General features: G+C 47.5%; 1 protein-coding gene across 7 annotated transcripts in view; it reads left to right on the top strand.

Moving 5' to 3' along the window:
* nav3 (neuron navigator 3) overlaps positions 1 to 16,052 on the top strand; it is a 579,072-nt gene that overhangs the window by 267,721 nt on the left and 295,299 nt on the right. For 5 of the 7 annotated variants that reach the window (XM_078417159.1, XM_078417163.1, XM_078417162.1 and 2 more), the window contains exon 3: positions 10,467 to 10,846. The exons of 1 other annotated variant lie outside the window; for it this stretch is intronic. In XM_078417159.1, the coding sequence (XP_078273285.1) occupies positions 10,775 to 10,846 (72 nt within the window). In that variant the 5' untranslated portion in view covers positions 10,467 to 10,774. Of the gene's footprint in view, positions 1 to 10,463; positions 10,847 to 16,052 lie in introns of all 7 variants that reach the window. One more of the 7 variants, XM_078417160.1, reaches the window with a different exon arrangement.

Genomic DNA, 16,052 nt, shown 5'->3' with positions numbered 1-16,052 from the left:
AGCAGGTCAGGCAGCATCTCGGGAGAGAAGGAATGGGTGACATTTCGGGTCGAGACCCTTCTTCAGACTGATTAGTTTAGCATAGCATAGTTTAGGTTAGTTTAGTTTATCTTGGCTTAGTTTAGCTTAGCTAAATTTATCTTAGTTTATTTTAGTTTAGTTTAGCCTACCTTAAGTTAGCTTAGCTTAGTTTATTATTGTCGTATATACCGAGGTACAGTTAAAAAATGTTTTGTTTCGTGCTATGCAGTCAGCGAAAAGACTGTACATGATTACAATCGAGCCGTCCACAGTGTACGGATCCAGGAGAAAGGGAATAACGTTTAGTGCACGATAAAGTCCATTTAAAGATAGTTCAGAGGTCTCTAGTTGGTTAGAGGATGTTAACAGTTGCCTGATAACAGCTGGGAAGAAATTGTCCCTGAATCTGCAGGTATGCATGTTCAAATGTCTGTACCTCTTGCCTGATGGGAGAGGGGAGTCAAGGGAGTGTCCGGGGTGAGACTGGTCCTTGATTAATAGTCTTAATGGTCGTGTGTTCTGGCAACAGAACAATGAGATTCTTGCTTGCTGCAGCTTAACAGCCCCATTAACGCAATAATGCACAAATAAATATACAATAATCAATAACACACTAAATCAATGATCGGTAATAGTAGCTAACCGGACTATAATAGTGCAAAGTGGAATGTGGGAGGCAGGCTCGCTGATGGCTGGCTGTCTGAGTCTTGTCTGTCATCTCTGCCTGCCTCGTTGTGCCTCACTGCACCCCTGTCTATTTCTGTTTCGCTCTTTCTTTGTCTCCCTGTCTGCCTCTCCTCTCTCTGCTCCTTGTTTCACCATCTCTGTCCTTTTTTCCGCTTCTGTCTCCGTTTCATTGTCCCTTTGTCCTGCCCTCTCTCTCTCTCTCTCTCTCTCTCTCTCTCTCTCTCTCTCTCTCTCTCTCTCTCTCTCTCTCTCCCTCTCTCCCCCCCCTCTCCCTCCACTCTATCTCTATCTCCCTCTGTCATTCTCTCTCTTACTCTTTCTCTTCCTCATTCCCTCTCTCTCTATCTGTCTCTTTGTCTCTCTTTCTCTCTCTCTGCCACACTCTCTTAGCTCCCTCTCTGTCATTTTCTCACTTTCTCTTGTTCATTTCCTCTCTCGCTCCCTTTCTCCGAGTTCCTTTCACAGTATGTTTCACCCTCTCTCCCTACCCCCTCTGCCTCTCTGTGCCTCTGTCAGTCTCTGTTCAACTCTGTGTCTCTTTCTCTCCGTTTTCCAGTTCTCTCTCTATTTCTGTCTTCCTCTCGTTCACTTACTCACTGTTTGTGCGTCTCTCTCACCCTCCCTCTCTTTTGTCTCACATTCTCTCTTTCTCTTTCTCTCTCGTGCTCTGTCTGTTTCTTCCTTTCTTTGTCTCACTCTCTCATCCATACCCATTCATGCTCTCTCTCTCTCTCTCCCCGTCACATTAACCCACTCACTCTCATCTCTCTCTCTCTCCCTCTATCTCTCTCACGTGCTCTCTCTGGACTGCGGTGTGCAGGCACCAATGTGTGACGCGGGGATTTGAGGAGACGGCAGCCGTTCTCTCAGCCTGTCCTCTGGGATAGGACTCCATTAAAAAGGTGTCCCACCGCACCTCCCATTGCCCGACCCTGGACGTTGCCAGGACCTGAGGCCCTGGGCTGCAGAGGGAGGTTGGGTAGAGATAGGACTTTATCCCTTGGAGCGCAGGAGGATGAGGGCTGATCTTGTGGAGGTGTACAAGGAACAGATCAGGGAACGCACAGCGTCTCTTGCCCAGAGTAGGGGAATAGAGAACCAGAGGACACAGGTTTAAGATGAGAGGGGGGGAAGATTTAATAGGAACCTGAGAGGTAGCATTTTCACACAAAGGGTGGTGGGTGTATGGATCAAGCTGCCAGCACCCTAGCTTATGGAAGGACTGTTCACAAGCCTGATAAGGGAGGGGAAGAAGCTGTTCCTGAGTCTGGTGGCGCTCAACCATTCAAGCTTCTGTACCTTCTGCTGGATGGGAGCAGGGAGAAGAAGGAATGATCGGGGTGGGACAAGTCTTTGGCTACTTTTCCGAGGCAGCGTGGAGTGTAGATGGAGTCTGGTCTGTGTGATGGACTGGGCTACATGCTGCCTGACCCGCTGAGTTCCTCCAGTACTTCGTGTTTTGCTGTGGATTTGAAAGGAAAATGTTTGGAACGGAGCCTTTAGGAAGGAATGTGCCAGCAGATGCCAGATGCTAAATAAATGCATGCTTTTCTCACTTTCAAGAAAGAAAAGCACCATTTTGCATTCAGCGGGGAAACACGCTGGGAGCAATAAATAAACTTGTATCAGCTGAAGTTGCAGCAACAAATTAAAAAATTGACTTGAAGGATACTTATGTTTAAAAGCAAAAACATAATCAGCAATTGACGTGGCAAGTTTATTCAACACACCGACACTTCCACACCGCAGTGCATTCTAAAAACAGTTATGCAAATTGTTCTGCATCGATTGATAAATTACAGTCATTTCCATAACAGCTTGTGTGAAATACTTGTCAAAGTTATCGTACATTTTCAGTTCAATTTTGGAAATGTTCTCACCGCTTTGATTGCCTTTAAACCTTAGTTACCACAAACCACCGTCATGTGAATGCAACACACACACAAGGAGTTTATCTTTGTACTGACGGCTAAACCAGTGGCAAAGTTTGTTGTTTGCCCATGCACGGTTAAATGCAGAGGTGCACAAGTCGCTGTTGGCGGTTGTTGCAACTTTCTTTCATGCGATCAATGCAGGAACATGAATTGACGGGATCTTTAGAGTCATGCAGCACGGAGCGGGCCCTTCGGCCCAACCCGTCCATGGCGACCAAGAGGCCCTATTTACATTAGGCCCATTTGCCCGTGTTTGGCCCACGTCCCTCTGAACCTTTGCTGTCCATGTACCTGTCCAAATTGTGTTTTAAATGCTGTTGTATCGTACCTGCCTCAACTACCTCCTCCGGCAGCTCGTTCCGAACAACCTACCAGCGGGTCAGGCAGCCATCTCTGGAGAACATGGAGAGGTGATGTTATGGGTCAGGGAGGTCTTCCCTTCGTGCCGCTATGCCCACACCTCAACGTGCGCGGCACGGTGGCGCAGTGGTGGAGTTACTGCCTTACAGCGCTGGAGAACCGGGTTCGATCCCGACTACGTGCGCTGTCTGTACGGAGTTTGTACGATCTCCCCGTGACCTGCGTGGGTTTTCTCCGAGATCTTCGGTTTCCTCCCACACTCCAAAGACGAACAGGTTTGTAGGTTAATTGGCTTGGTGTAAATGTAAATTGTCCCAAGTGTGTGTAGGATGGTGTTAATGTGCGGTAATTGCTGAGCGGTGTGGACTCGATGGGCCGAAGGGCCTGTTTCCTTCCCGTTTCTCTGAACTAAACTAAACTAAAGTTCTGGCCCTGCCATGACGTAGAGCTCTTGTTCCGTCACCTTCGCCTCCGGAGCTTTTTTCTATGGAAAGGAGTCCTCGCCTCCCAGTGACGACCCCCTTTTCCCATCTCCAACACCCCGACCCTCCTCTTGTGCTGCCTCTGCCAGCCTTCTACCCTCTCTGGACCATCGGCCCAACTTGCCCACACCGACCAACATGCCCCATCTATATTAGTCCCGCCTGCCCGCGTTTGGCCCATATCCCTCTAAACCTGTCCTATCCATTTACATGTCTAAATGTTTCTTAAACGTTGTGTTCGTCCCTGCCTCAACCACCTCCTCTGGCACCCTTTGTGTAAAAATGTTAACCCCTTAGATTCCTATTAAATCCTTCCCACTTCACCTTAAGCCTATGTCCTCTCGTTAAGAGCAATCCTGCTGCTCTCCTTAAGATGGCTAAACGCTCCACTTTTAAATATTCCACTGATGTTTAACATCTCCTGAGTAGGTGCACAAACTGGGCAGGCAGCTGATAACCTCCGACTATAGTAGCCTTTTGTCAATCTGTTCCTCTTGAATAATTGATGGCATCTGTGGCTAGGAAGTTTACGCCTTGTGTCCAGGAGCTCAGAGGCAACGTTTACAAGGGAACCTTGTTTAAAGTGTGCACCCGATGGCTGGGAGACCTTTAATGAAGCACTAAGGCCCTGAGGCTGGAGAGAGAAATGACCATGAATGGATTGAATGGATGCGGGCTCAGGTGTGAGGGTGGACTAATCAAGGAACGATTCGATGGTTTTGTAAGAGCCAGACAGCACTCAAAGTGTGTGAAAACCCCCAGCGAGGTTCACCAGGATGCAGCCTGCATTAGAGGGATTAGCTATAATCACGGGTGGCACAGAGACCCGGGTTCAATCCTGCCCTCAGGTGCTGCCCGTGTGGAGTTTGTACCCTTTCCCTGTGACCGCCTGGGTTTTCTTTGGTTGCTCTGGTTTCCTCCCACACTCCAAAGACGCGCAGGTTTGCAGGTTAATTGGCTTCTGTAAATGGCCCCTTGTGTATAGGATAGCACTAGTGTACAGGTGATCGCCGGTCGGCGTGGACTCGGTGGGCTGAAGGGCCTGCTTCCGTGCTGTATCTCTGAAGGCTAAAGTCCAAAGCACCCGTAGTCAGGATGGCACCCGGGTCTCTGGCGCTGTGAGGCAGTAGCTCGACCGCTGCACAACTGCACACTGCCTTTGGCAGGTAGAATTTCCTGAGACTTAGGCTAACTGCTGTGCCCTGTTACTTGCCTCTCCAGTTCGCTGACCCGGGATGAAGTTTGTCCACTGGTTATCTACCGGCTTATATCCCATCCATCACATCAGATTGAGTCTGACTTGACAGCGCCAGACTTGACAGTGTAGCAACCTTGATACCTTTCATTGAATGCTTCTTGCTTGATTCTCCCTTCCGCCTCCTGCACTAATGCAGCCTGACTGCACAGTGACATCACCTTGACATCTCCCGGCGACATCATAGCTTGTGGTGGGCTGTGGGCTGTGGAGATCTTCCATCGAGTACATTCAATTACCACACGGCCAAAAGAAAGGCACAACTAGAGAGGAAATTGCGGGAGCCCTGGTTGAAATTTACGGGTCGTCCTTAAATACAGGAGAGGTGCCGAAAGACTGGAGGGTGGCAAATGTTGTGCCCCTTTTCAAGAAGGGCTGCAGGGAAAATGCTGGGAACTATCGGCCGGTGAGTTTAACATCTGTAGCTAGAAAGTTACTAGAGAGTATTCTGAGGGATAGGTTAGACAGGCATTTGGATGGGCAAGGGCTGATTAGGGATAGTCAGCATGGTTTTGTATGTGGGAGGTCGTGTCTCATAAATATGATTGATTTTTTTGAAGGCGTGACCAAAAAGGTTGATGAGAGCAGAGCTGTAGATGTGGTGTACATGGACTTCAGTAAAGTGTTCGACAAGGTTCCGCATGGTAGGCTGCTCTGGAAGGTTAGATCACATGGGATCCAAGGAGAGATAGATGAATGGATAGCAAATTGGCTCCATGGAAGGAAGCAGAGGGTGATGGTGGAAGGTTGCTTCTCAGACCGGATGCCTGTGACTAGTGGTGTGCCTCAGGGTTCAGTGCTGGGCCCGTTACTGTTTGTCATCTACATCAATGATTTGGATGAGAACATACAGGGCAAGATTAGCAAGTTTGCTGATGATACAAAAGTGGGTGGTTTTGCAGATAGTGAAGATGGTTGTGAATGATTGCATCAGGATCTGGATCGATTGGCCAGGTGGGCGGAAGAATGATTGATGGAATTTAATACAGAGAAGTGTGAGGTGTTGCATTTTGGGACGTCGAACAAGGGCAGGACCTACGCAGTAAATGGTCGGCCTCTGGGTGGTGCTGTAGAACAGAGGGATCTAGGAGTACAGGTGCATGGTTCATTGAAGGTCGAATCGCAGGTAGATAAGGTGGTCAAAAAGGATTTTGGCACTTTGGCCTTCATCAGTCAGAGTATTGAGTATAGAAGTTGGGAGGTCATGTTGCAGTTGTATAAGACATTGGTGAAACCGCATTTGTGTTCAGTTCTGGGCACCATGTTATAGGAAAAATATTGTCAAGCTTGAAAGGGTTCAGAAAAGATTTAAGAGGATGTTGCCAGGACTAGCGGGTGTGAGCTATAGGGAGAGGTTGAGTAGGTTAGGTCTCTATTCCATGGAGAACAGGAGGATGAGGGGAGATCTTATAGAGGTGTACAAAATCATGAGAGGAATAGATTGGGTAGATGCACAGTCTTTTGCCCAGAGTAGGGGAATCGAGGACCAGAGGACATAGGTTCAAGGTGAAGGGGAAAAGATTTAATAGGAATCCGAGGGGTAACCTTTTAGCACAAAGGGTGGTGGGTGTATGGAACAAGCTGCCAGAGGAGGTAGTTGAGGCTGGGACTATCGCATTGTTTAAGAAACAGTTAGACAGGTACGTGGATAGGACAGGTTTGGAGGGATATGGACCAAGTGCAGGCAAGTGGGACTCGTGTAGCTGGGACATTGTTGGCTGGTGTGGGCCAGTTGGGCCGAAGGGCCTGTTTCCACACTGTATCACTCTATGACTGTAAGTGCTGGAGGAACTCAGCGAGTCAGGCAGCATCGGTGGAGGGAACGGACAGACGACGTTTCGGGTCGGGACCCTTCTTCGGACGGATTCCCAAAATGTTGTCTGTCTATTCCCTCCACGGATGCTGCCTGACCCGCGGAGTTTCTCCAGCACTTTGTGTTTTGTTGATTAATAGTTTCAGGTCAGGACTATTAAAGAGTTTAAAGTTTAGAGATACAGTGTCTAATTGTTTCTTAAACATTGTGATAGTTCCTGCATTAACTACCTCCTCTGGCAGCTCGTTCCATACACCCACCACCCTTTGTGTGAAAAAGTTGCCCCTCAGGTTCCTATTAAATCTTTCCCCCCTCACCTTAAACCTATGTCCTTTGGGTTTTGATTTCTGCACTCTGGGTAAAAGGCTCTGTGCAATCACCCAATCTATTCCTCTCATGATTTTGTACACCTCCATAAGATCACCTCTCATCCTCCTGCGCTCCAAGGAATAAAGTCCTAGCCTGCTCAACCTCTCCCTGTAGCTCAGGCCCTCGAGCTCTGGCAACATCCTTGTAAATCTTCTCTCTACCCTTTCCAGCTTGACAACATCTTTCCTTTAACAGGGTAACAAATCTGAACACAGCGCTCTAAATGCGGCCTCACATATGACTTCCTGAAAAAGGACATCAGTGCTGTGCGGATGAAATTAAACCGAATAATATTTTAAATCGAAAGAATTTGACCGCTTCCCCTGGACAATAATGGAAGATTAAAATGCATTTTAATTATCTCTCCATCCCATTCATCTGTCTCTTTTCATCACTGCATTCATCCATTATTTAATGTCCTGCCTTGCTGTGGGGTTGCTAATTCAAACTGCGTATCCTCTAGATCGGATGTCAAGGTCCCGGAGAAGAGGTTTACCAAAAGAGGTTTGCTGGATGGGTTCCAGGCATGAGGGCATTGAGCCCCGGGGAAAGGCCTGAGGTGTGGATGGTGAACTGCGGACCAGGGAGAGTTTGGTAGACGGAGACACAAGGACCTGCAGATGCTGGAATCTTGGACAAAATGCAGAGAGCTGGAGGAACTTAGCGGGTTAAGGATAGTTTAGAGATACAGAGTGGAAATAGGCCCTTCGGCCCACCGAGTCCGTGCCGACCACAATCACCCGAACACTGGAAGCCAGTTGACCTACAAGGCCGCCCGTCTTTGAGCGTGGGTGGAATCCGGAGCACCCGGAGAAAACCTATGCGGTCACAGGGAGAACGTACAAACTCTGTACAGACAGCATCTGTAGTCAGGACTGAACCCGGGTCTCTGCCGCTGTGTGGAGTTTGCACGTTCTCCCCGTGACTGCGAGGGTTTCCTCTGGGTGCTCCGGTTTCCTTCCACATCCCAAACACGTGCGGGTTTGTAGGTTAATTGGCCCTCTGCAAATCGTCCCTAGTGTGTGGGGAGTGGATGAGAAAGTGGCTCAACATAGAACTCGTGTGAACAGGTGATCGATGGTCGGCAGGGACTCGGGGAGTTGAAGGGCCTGTTTCCGTGTTGTATCTTTTAATTCAAGTCAATTCAATTCTCTCATCAGGTTAAGGTTTCTGATATTACAGTTAGATTTTATCAAGAGTGCCTGGGCTTTATTGATTCCGTGTTCCCTGCAGTGAATATTCTTGCTCATCATGAAGTGTTAGTTAATTGCAGCGGTGGCAGTTTGAGTTCACTGGATCCGTGTCAGAGCAGAATTTATTGTTTTAGAAGGTTTATGATTAAGCTGATATTGCTAAGAATTTTAACTTTAGCGATCCAGCACCCCGTGCAATAGCACCATCCTCCACACTAGGGGCAGTGTACAATTTTACCGAAGTTAATTATCCTACAAACCTGTAAGTCTTTTGGTTGTGGACGAAAACCGGAGCACCCGGAGAAAACCCGCGCCGTCACAAGGAGCACCGGTCATCAGAACCGAACCGGTGTCTCTGGCGCTGTAAGGCAGCAGCTCCACAGCTGCACCACTGTGACGCACGCTGTGCCCGACATTGTTCATGAAAAATTGAATGGAGAATGTTTCATTTTGATGGAGGTGGTGGTGGAGGCAGATACAATGGTAACTAGAGGGCAAGGCTTTAAGGTGATGGGGCAAAGTTTAAAGGAGATGTGCATGGCAATTCTTTTACGCAGAGAGTGGTTAGCACGTGGAACACATTGCCAGGGGTGGTGGTGGAGGCAGATACGAAAGTGGTGTTTAAGTGGCTTTTAGATAGGCACGTGGAAGTGCCGGGAATGGAGGGATATGGATCATGTGCAGGCAGAGGAGATTAGTTTAACTTGGTATCATGTTCGGCATGGACATTGTGGGCCGAAGGGCCTGTTCCTGTGCAGTACTGCACTATGTTCTTGTATTTCTGTCTTGCTGTCCAGAATGTTTTGCAGTCACTTAACTTCTCCGTGAGGCGTTGCCAATTAAGAATTGCAGCGGCTAATTTGTGCAGAGCAAGCTCTCACTACATGTCAACGTTGTAATAACGGGATATTCTGGTTGGTAATGTTGTTTGGGGAGTAATTTCAGCTCTGGCACTGGGGATTCTAAACATAAGATCATAAGACAAAGGAGCAGAATTCGGCCATTCAGCCCATCGAGTCTGCTCCGCCATTCAATCAGGGCGGATCTATTTTTCCCTCTCAAACCCCATTCTCCTGCCTTCTCCCCGTATCCTTTGATACCCTTACTAATCAAGAACCTATCAATCTCCATTTTAAAATGACTTGGCCTCCACAGCCATCTGTTGCAATGAATTCCAAAGATTCACCATCCTCTGGCTAAAGAAATTCCTCCTCATCTACATTCTGAAGGTATGTCCTTTCATTCTGAGACTGTGCCCTCTGGTCCTAGACTCTCCCACTAGTGGAAACATCCTCTCCACATTCAGAGGGTCAAGCAGCATCTCTGGAGAACATGAATAGGTGACTTTTCGGTTTTGGATCCTTCTTTAGACAAAAGACAATAGACAATAGACAATAGGTGCAGGAGTAGGCCATTCGGCCCTTCTAGCCAGCACCGCCATTCAATGGGATCATGGCTGATCATTCACAATCGGTACCCCGTTCCTGCCTTCTCCCTATACCCACTGACTCCGCTATCTTTAAGAGCTCTATCTAGCTCTTTCTTGAAAGCATCCAGAGAATTGGCCTCCACTGCCTTCTGAGGCAGAGAATTCCACAGATTTACAACTCTCTGACTAAAAAGGTCTCTCAGACCCCCTCACCTATATCCACCTATCACTTGCAGGCATTGTCCCACCCTCCCACCTCTCTTTTCCAGCTCTCTCTCTCCCCAACACCAATCAGTTTGAAGGCTCCCAACTCAAACCTTTGTATGTCCAATCCCTTCACAGATGCTGCCTGACCCGCTGAGTTCCTCCAGCACTTTGTGTTTTGCCCAAGATTCCAGCATTTGCAGATCCTTGTGTCTCCATTTTGTGCTTAACTCTCCCATGATGCTCTGCTGGGACGATCAGGGTTGAATCAACTGAACCTTAGCTGGCAGACCCGTTGAGCCCTGAAGCAGTGGGGTGTCAATATGTTTTGGTAAAAGGCCATTATCTTTTCCATCATTTCCATAGTATGTTTGCAGTTAAGGACGGCACGGTGGTGCAGCGGTAGAGTTGCTGCCTTACAGCACCAGAGACCCGGGTTTGATCCTGACTACGGGTGCTGCCTGTACGGAGATTGTAGGTTCTCCCTGTGACCAGTTTGGTTTTCCCCAGGTGCTCCAGTTTACTCCGACACCCCAAAGACATGCGGGTTTACAGGTCAAGAAATTGTAAACTGACCCGAGTGTGTGTCGGATAGTGTTAGTGTAAGGTGTGATCGCTGGTCGTGCCGACTCGGTGGGCCAAAGGGCCTGTTTCCATGCTGTATCTCTAAAGTCTCATGTCTAATTGTAACCAGATTTCATTTTCTCTTGTAAAAGCAGGAGCTGGCGTCATGTGGCTCTGTCGTTCAGAATGGATAGTTTTGGTGAAGGAAGCAGAAGATAGTGGGCATTGAGTCTTGGAAACTCCATCACACCACCCTCCATTGATATGTTGCTGTGGGAAATCCTAAGGATGGGCAGCGAACATTCTCTTTCCACGGCAGAGGCTTCTGATGGCCATCGTAAGTCAACAAAACTTGGAGACGTGTCCGTCTAGGAAGCGAAGGCATGGCTGTGGCCATCTAGACCCTGGATAAGCCTCCCATTGTTCCAAAGGAATTTTCTATCGACGGCACGGCTTTAATGTGATGGATCACTTCTCGGACAAGAGCACACATGAAAGGAAACCAGTGAGCCATAAGGTAGAAGATCAAAAGAAGGTAAGGGGCTTGTTCATGAATGTCTAAGGAGAGCTTGACTCAGTGCTATTGGTTCTTGCCCCTTCAAGGGCAATGGTAACAAAGGTCGTGCATTGGAGATCAAAGGAGGTTTTGATGATCCATGTGCATGGATCTGTCATGTGGTAGAAGTGTGTAAGAGGATGGCTGTGTGGCCGAAGTTGGCGAGGCGGTGGGAAGAGGTTCTTGCTCTTTACTTTAGACCTTAGAGATGCGCCGTGGGAATAGGCCCTTCAGCCTGCTGACAGACTACAGGTCCTTCGGCCAACCGAGTGCGCGCCGACCAGCGATCACCAGCACCATCTTACACACGAGGGACAATTTGTAAAAAAAATTTTTCACCAGAGCCAATTCGCCTACAAATCTGCAAGTCCTTGGGGGTGTGGGAGGAAACCGGAGAAACCGGAGAAAACCCACGCGGTCACAAGGGAGAACGTACAAACTCCGTGCAGACAACACCCGTGGTCAGGATCAAACCCGGGTCTCTGGCAGTGTGAGGCAGCAACTCTACCGCTGCGCCACTCTGCCGCCTCTTGACTTTTAGCTTCAATACTCTCAAAGCTCAAGGTTTGTTTCACCAAAGCCAGCTGTTCTCTCAACACGGGGCGTGTGTCCTTTGTACGAGACTGTAGACATATCCAAGATGGCGGATGCACACAACTGGCACATGGTAGTGACATGTTTTTGTTCTACCTGGAACCTACGGTTCTCTCTGCTGGAATTGGAGATGGAGGAGACCGTGGTTCGGAGAGACTGGGTCAGGGTGTCAGGTTGACAGAGGGGATACAATCAAACTTGTTGAAGACCCTGTGCATGCCTTTCACTGTGTATAAACCCGGCAAACTGTCTGGAGTTGCAAAGGGATGGGGAATGATGTGTTATCTGACCTGAAGCACTGCCTAACCATGTCCTCCAGAGATACTGCATAACCTGTTGAATTACTCCAGCACTTTGTATTGCTTTTTTTGTAAACCAGTATCTGCAGTTCCTTGTGCCTCTATAAAGTATTATTGACGGACTGGCTATATCAAACCCATTGGCATTCCATCCAACAAGACAGTTTGATGAAAGGACACAAAGTTCTAGAGTAACTCAACGGGTCAGGCAGCATCTCTTGAGAACATGGATAGTTGACGTTTTCTTTAGCTTGTTTAGTTTAGTTTATTCTCACTCATACAGAGGAAAACAGTCAAAAGCTTTTGTTGCGTGCTAACCAGTCAGCGGACAGACTGTACGTGATTACAATCAAGCCATCCACAGTGTACCGACAGTATGAACTGCAGCTGTTGGGGTAAAGATTTAAAAGAGTGGAGTGATTGTAATGCATGTTCGCAGATGCACGACTGAGACCAGCACACAAAGAGTCACCTGGCTTGGGCGCATCTTGGATCGATAAAGATTTGGGTTGGGACAATTCTGAAGAACAATAACAGGGCTGGTGTAGCTGGGACATGTTGGCCGGTGTGGGCAGGTTGGGCCGAACGGGCTGTTTCCACACTGTATGTGTCCCTATATCACTCTATGACAGTGTGCTAACCAGTGCAGGACCATTGAAAGCTCTCACGTATACTGATGACCCTTTTGTCCAGTGGTTAACTTCACTAAAGTGGCAACGCGGGTAGAACCGCTTCCTTACATTGGCAGACACCCGGGTTCGATCCTGACCTCCGCTGCTGTCTGTGTGTGTGGAGTTTGCACGTTCTCCCTGTGACCGCATGAGTTCCCACCTGGTTTCTTCCCACATCCCAAAGACGTGCGGGTTTGTGAGTTAATTGATCCTCTGTAAATTGCACCTAATGCGTCGGGAATGGATGAGAAAGTGGGATAACATAGAATTAGTGTGAGGAAACCGGAGCACCCAGAGGAAACCCACACGGTCATAGGGAGAACGTACTAGCTCCCTACAGAGAGCACCCAGGGTCAGGATCAAACCTGGGTCTCTGATGCTGTGAGGCAGCAACTCTACCGCAGTGCCACTGTGCCACCCCTTTCAATCTGATTGTTTGTGGAAATAAAAAAAAAAATCGACAGCACTCAGACTTGATCCTCCTCCAACTAGTTGTTGATTTCCAGAGAAATTCTACCCAAGTGTCAAATCAAAGCGGGCTTGAAACTGGCATGGATAGGATTGTAATAGCCCTGTGGAAACTGTTTGTCTATAAATTACACATTGACTTGTAATCCATTTATCACAATTGACTGCGGGCTTAAAGATTAGTCAAGGGAATTTTCCACAGTCATTATAACTGAAGGGCTTCGAATACTGCCAATTGGAGTTACAGGTAGTTCTGCTGCAATGCAATAGTTCAGTTCCTATGAAACCTCATGTTCTGGAAAATGGTGCTATAAAGCCATAAAATGTGCTATAAAACCGCTTCCACTCTCGATGGCACATTGGGAGAAGCTGTTAGGGGCTGGGGAGTTTCAGATTCGCAATAGGTTATTTTTCCTACAGGATTTTCAAATACAAAGCTCTGGGTTTGCTTTTGTTCAGTAAAAAAAGCTAAAAAAAAAAGCTAAAAATACTGAAGGTTGCACGCTCGAGAGTAATATCTTTGTATCATTGCACAAGAGTCAATAGTCTTGTCAATTTTAATGGGCTCCCACAGTGAAACTGACAGAGTGTGTTCTTAAGCGATCATTATGTCCGATTACTGCAGGGGGGTTACAATGAAACTTTTTTTTTGCCCTGGACTGTTTCCTCCCCCCAAGACCGCTTTTTTTTCAGCTTATGAATTTACAATGTAACTTTTAAGTGGTTGTCTTGTTCCTGTTCGAAATCACGTTATGAAAAATTTGGACCGCGTAATACAAATAGTGTTCCTTAATTCATCACTCGTATTATATCCAATTAAACATACATTACAGCTGAACTACCTGTGGTTAAAGAGAAAGAACTTAAAGAGAAAATGCTGGAGTAACTCAGCGGGTCAGGCAGGATCTCTGGAGAAAAGGAATAGGTGACGTTTCGATTCAATAGACAATAGGTGCAGGAGTAGGCCATTCAGCCCTTCGAGCCAGCACCGCCATTCAATGAGATCATGGCTGATCACTCTCAATCAGTACCCCGTTCCTGCCTTCTCACCATACCCCCTCACTCCGCTATCCTTAAGAGCTCTATCCAGCTCTCTCTTGAAAGCATCCAGCGAACTGGCCTCCACTGCCTTCTGAGGCGGAGAATTCCACACCTTCACCACTCTCTGACTGAAAAAGTTCTTCCTCATCTCCGTTCTAAATGGCCTACCCCTTATTCTTAAACTGTGGCCCCTTGTTCTGGACTCCCCCAACATTGGGAACATGTTTCCTGCCTCTAATGTGTCCAATCCCCTAATTATCTTATATGTTTCAATAAGATCCCCCTTCGAGACCCTTTTTCAGACTGAGAGTCAGGGGAAAGGGATACCAGAGGTATGAAAAGGTACAGAACAAATCAGAGCCGGCACCCCGATGGTCAAGGAGTCCACAATGGTCAATTGTTGGCTGTGGGGGAGGTGATAACGAGGGGATACGAACAGTGAACCTCGCAGGCCAACTAGGGTTGGAGAGGAACGGAAAGAGAGGGAATGCAAGGGTTACTTGAAATTGGAGAAATCAATGTTCATACTGTGTGGGAGAAAAACTGCAGATGCTGGTTTAAATCGAAGGTAGGCACAAAATGCTCGAGTAACTCAGCGGGTCAGGCAGCATCTCGGGGGAGAAGGAAAGTGTGACGTTTCGGGTCGAGACCCTTCTTTTAAAGCTGGAAAATGTGCGTCTCGAACCTGCGGACCTCAGAGTCAGGGCGTGACCAACTGAAGGAACAAAGTGCTGGAGTTACTCAGAACAGAAAATCTGATGAGTTTACATCTATATTTAGAGCCTTAGATTAACACAGCATGGAAACAGGCCCTTCAGCCCAACTCTTCCACGCCGACCAAGAAGCCCCATCTCTGCAAGTCCCATTTGTCTGCATTTGACCCACATCCCTCTAAAACTTTCCTATCCATGTACCCATTTCTTTTAAGTGCTGTTATTGTACCCGCCTCACCTACTTCCTCTGCCAGCTCGTTCCATGCAGCTACCATCCTCTGTGTGATAAAGTTGCCTGTCAGCTTTCTATTAAATCTTTCCCCTCCCACAAACCTATGTCCTCTGGTTCTTGATTTCCCTGCCCTGGGTAAAAAAGACTGTCTATTCCCCTCATGATGTTATTAGATCACCCCTCAACCTCCTGCGCCCCAAAGAAAAAGTCCTGGTCTGGCCATCCTCTCCCGATAGGTCAGGCTAGCAACGCCCTCGTAACTCTTCTCTGCGTTCATTTCAGTTTAATGGCATCCTTCCTATAGCTGGATGATCAAAAATGATCACAATACTGTACTCCATTACGGTCTCATCAACGTCTTGTACAACTGTAACATAAAGTCCCAAATGCTATACTCAATATGCCTGCGTTGTTCGCTTGGGCAGCTTACCGCCCAGTGGTATGAATATTGATTTCTCTAACTTCAAGTAACCCTTGCTATTCCCCCTCTCTCTCTCTCTGTCCCTCCCCCACCCTACTCGTCCTGCTGAGCTTCACTGTTTGCATCCACCTGTTATCACCTTTTCCACAGCCAACAATTGACCATTGTGGGTTCCACCTTTCCTTGATCAACGTTGCTGGCTTTGATTTGTCCTTTTCATAACCTTTCATTCTTCTGTTCTTTCTGCCTTTTCACATCTTTAGTTTCTCTCTCCGCTGACCCTCAGGCTGGGGAAGGGTCTCGACCCGAAACGTCACCAATTCCTTTTCTCCAGAGAGATGCTGCCTGTCCCGCTGAGTTACTCCAGCATTTTGTGTCTATCTTCCAGCAAACCAGCATCTACAGTTCCTTCCCACACATAGTATAAGAAAATAACTGCAGATGCTGGTACAAATCGAAGGTATTTATTTCACAAAATGCTGGAGTAACTCAGCAGGTCAGGCAGCATCTCAGGAGAGAAGGAATGGGTGACGTTTCGGGTCGAGGCCCTTCTTCAGACAGTTCAGACAGACCCTTCTTCTACAGTTCCTTCCCACACATTATACCTGCATTGTTACTGACAAACAAATCCAATGACTTAAAACTAGTGAGATTTATATTATCGATTTATGCATATTTACTTTTAATTATACTGACAGGTGACTACATAAAGCTTTAAAAGGTTGTACCATCGTTGTTGCACTGTC

The sequence above is a fragment of the Rhinoraja longicauda genome, chromosome 20 (genome assembly GCF_053455715.1).
Source record: "Rhinoraja longicauda isolate Sanriku21f chromosome 20, sRhiLon1.1, whole genome shotgun sequence".
Classification (NCBI taxonomy): Eukaryota; Metazoa; Chordata; class Chondrichthyes; order Rajiformes; family Arhynchobatidae; genus Rhinoraja; species Rhinoraja longicauda.
This window is presented reverse-complemented; position numbering and strand designations above follow the sequence as displayed.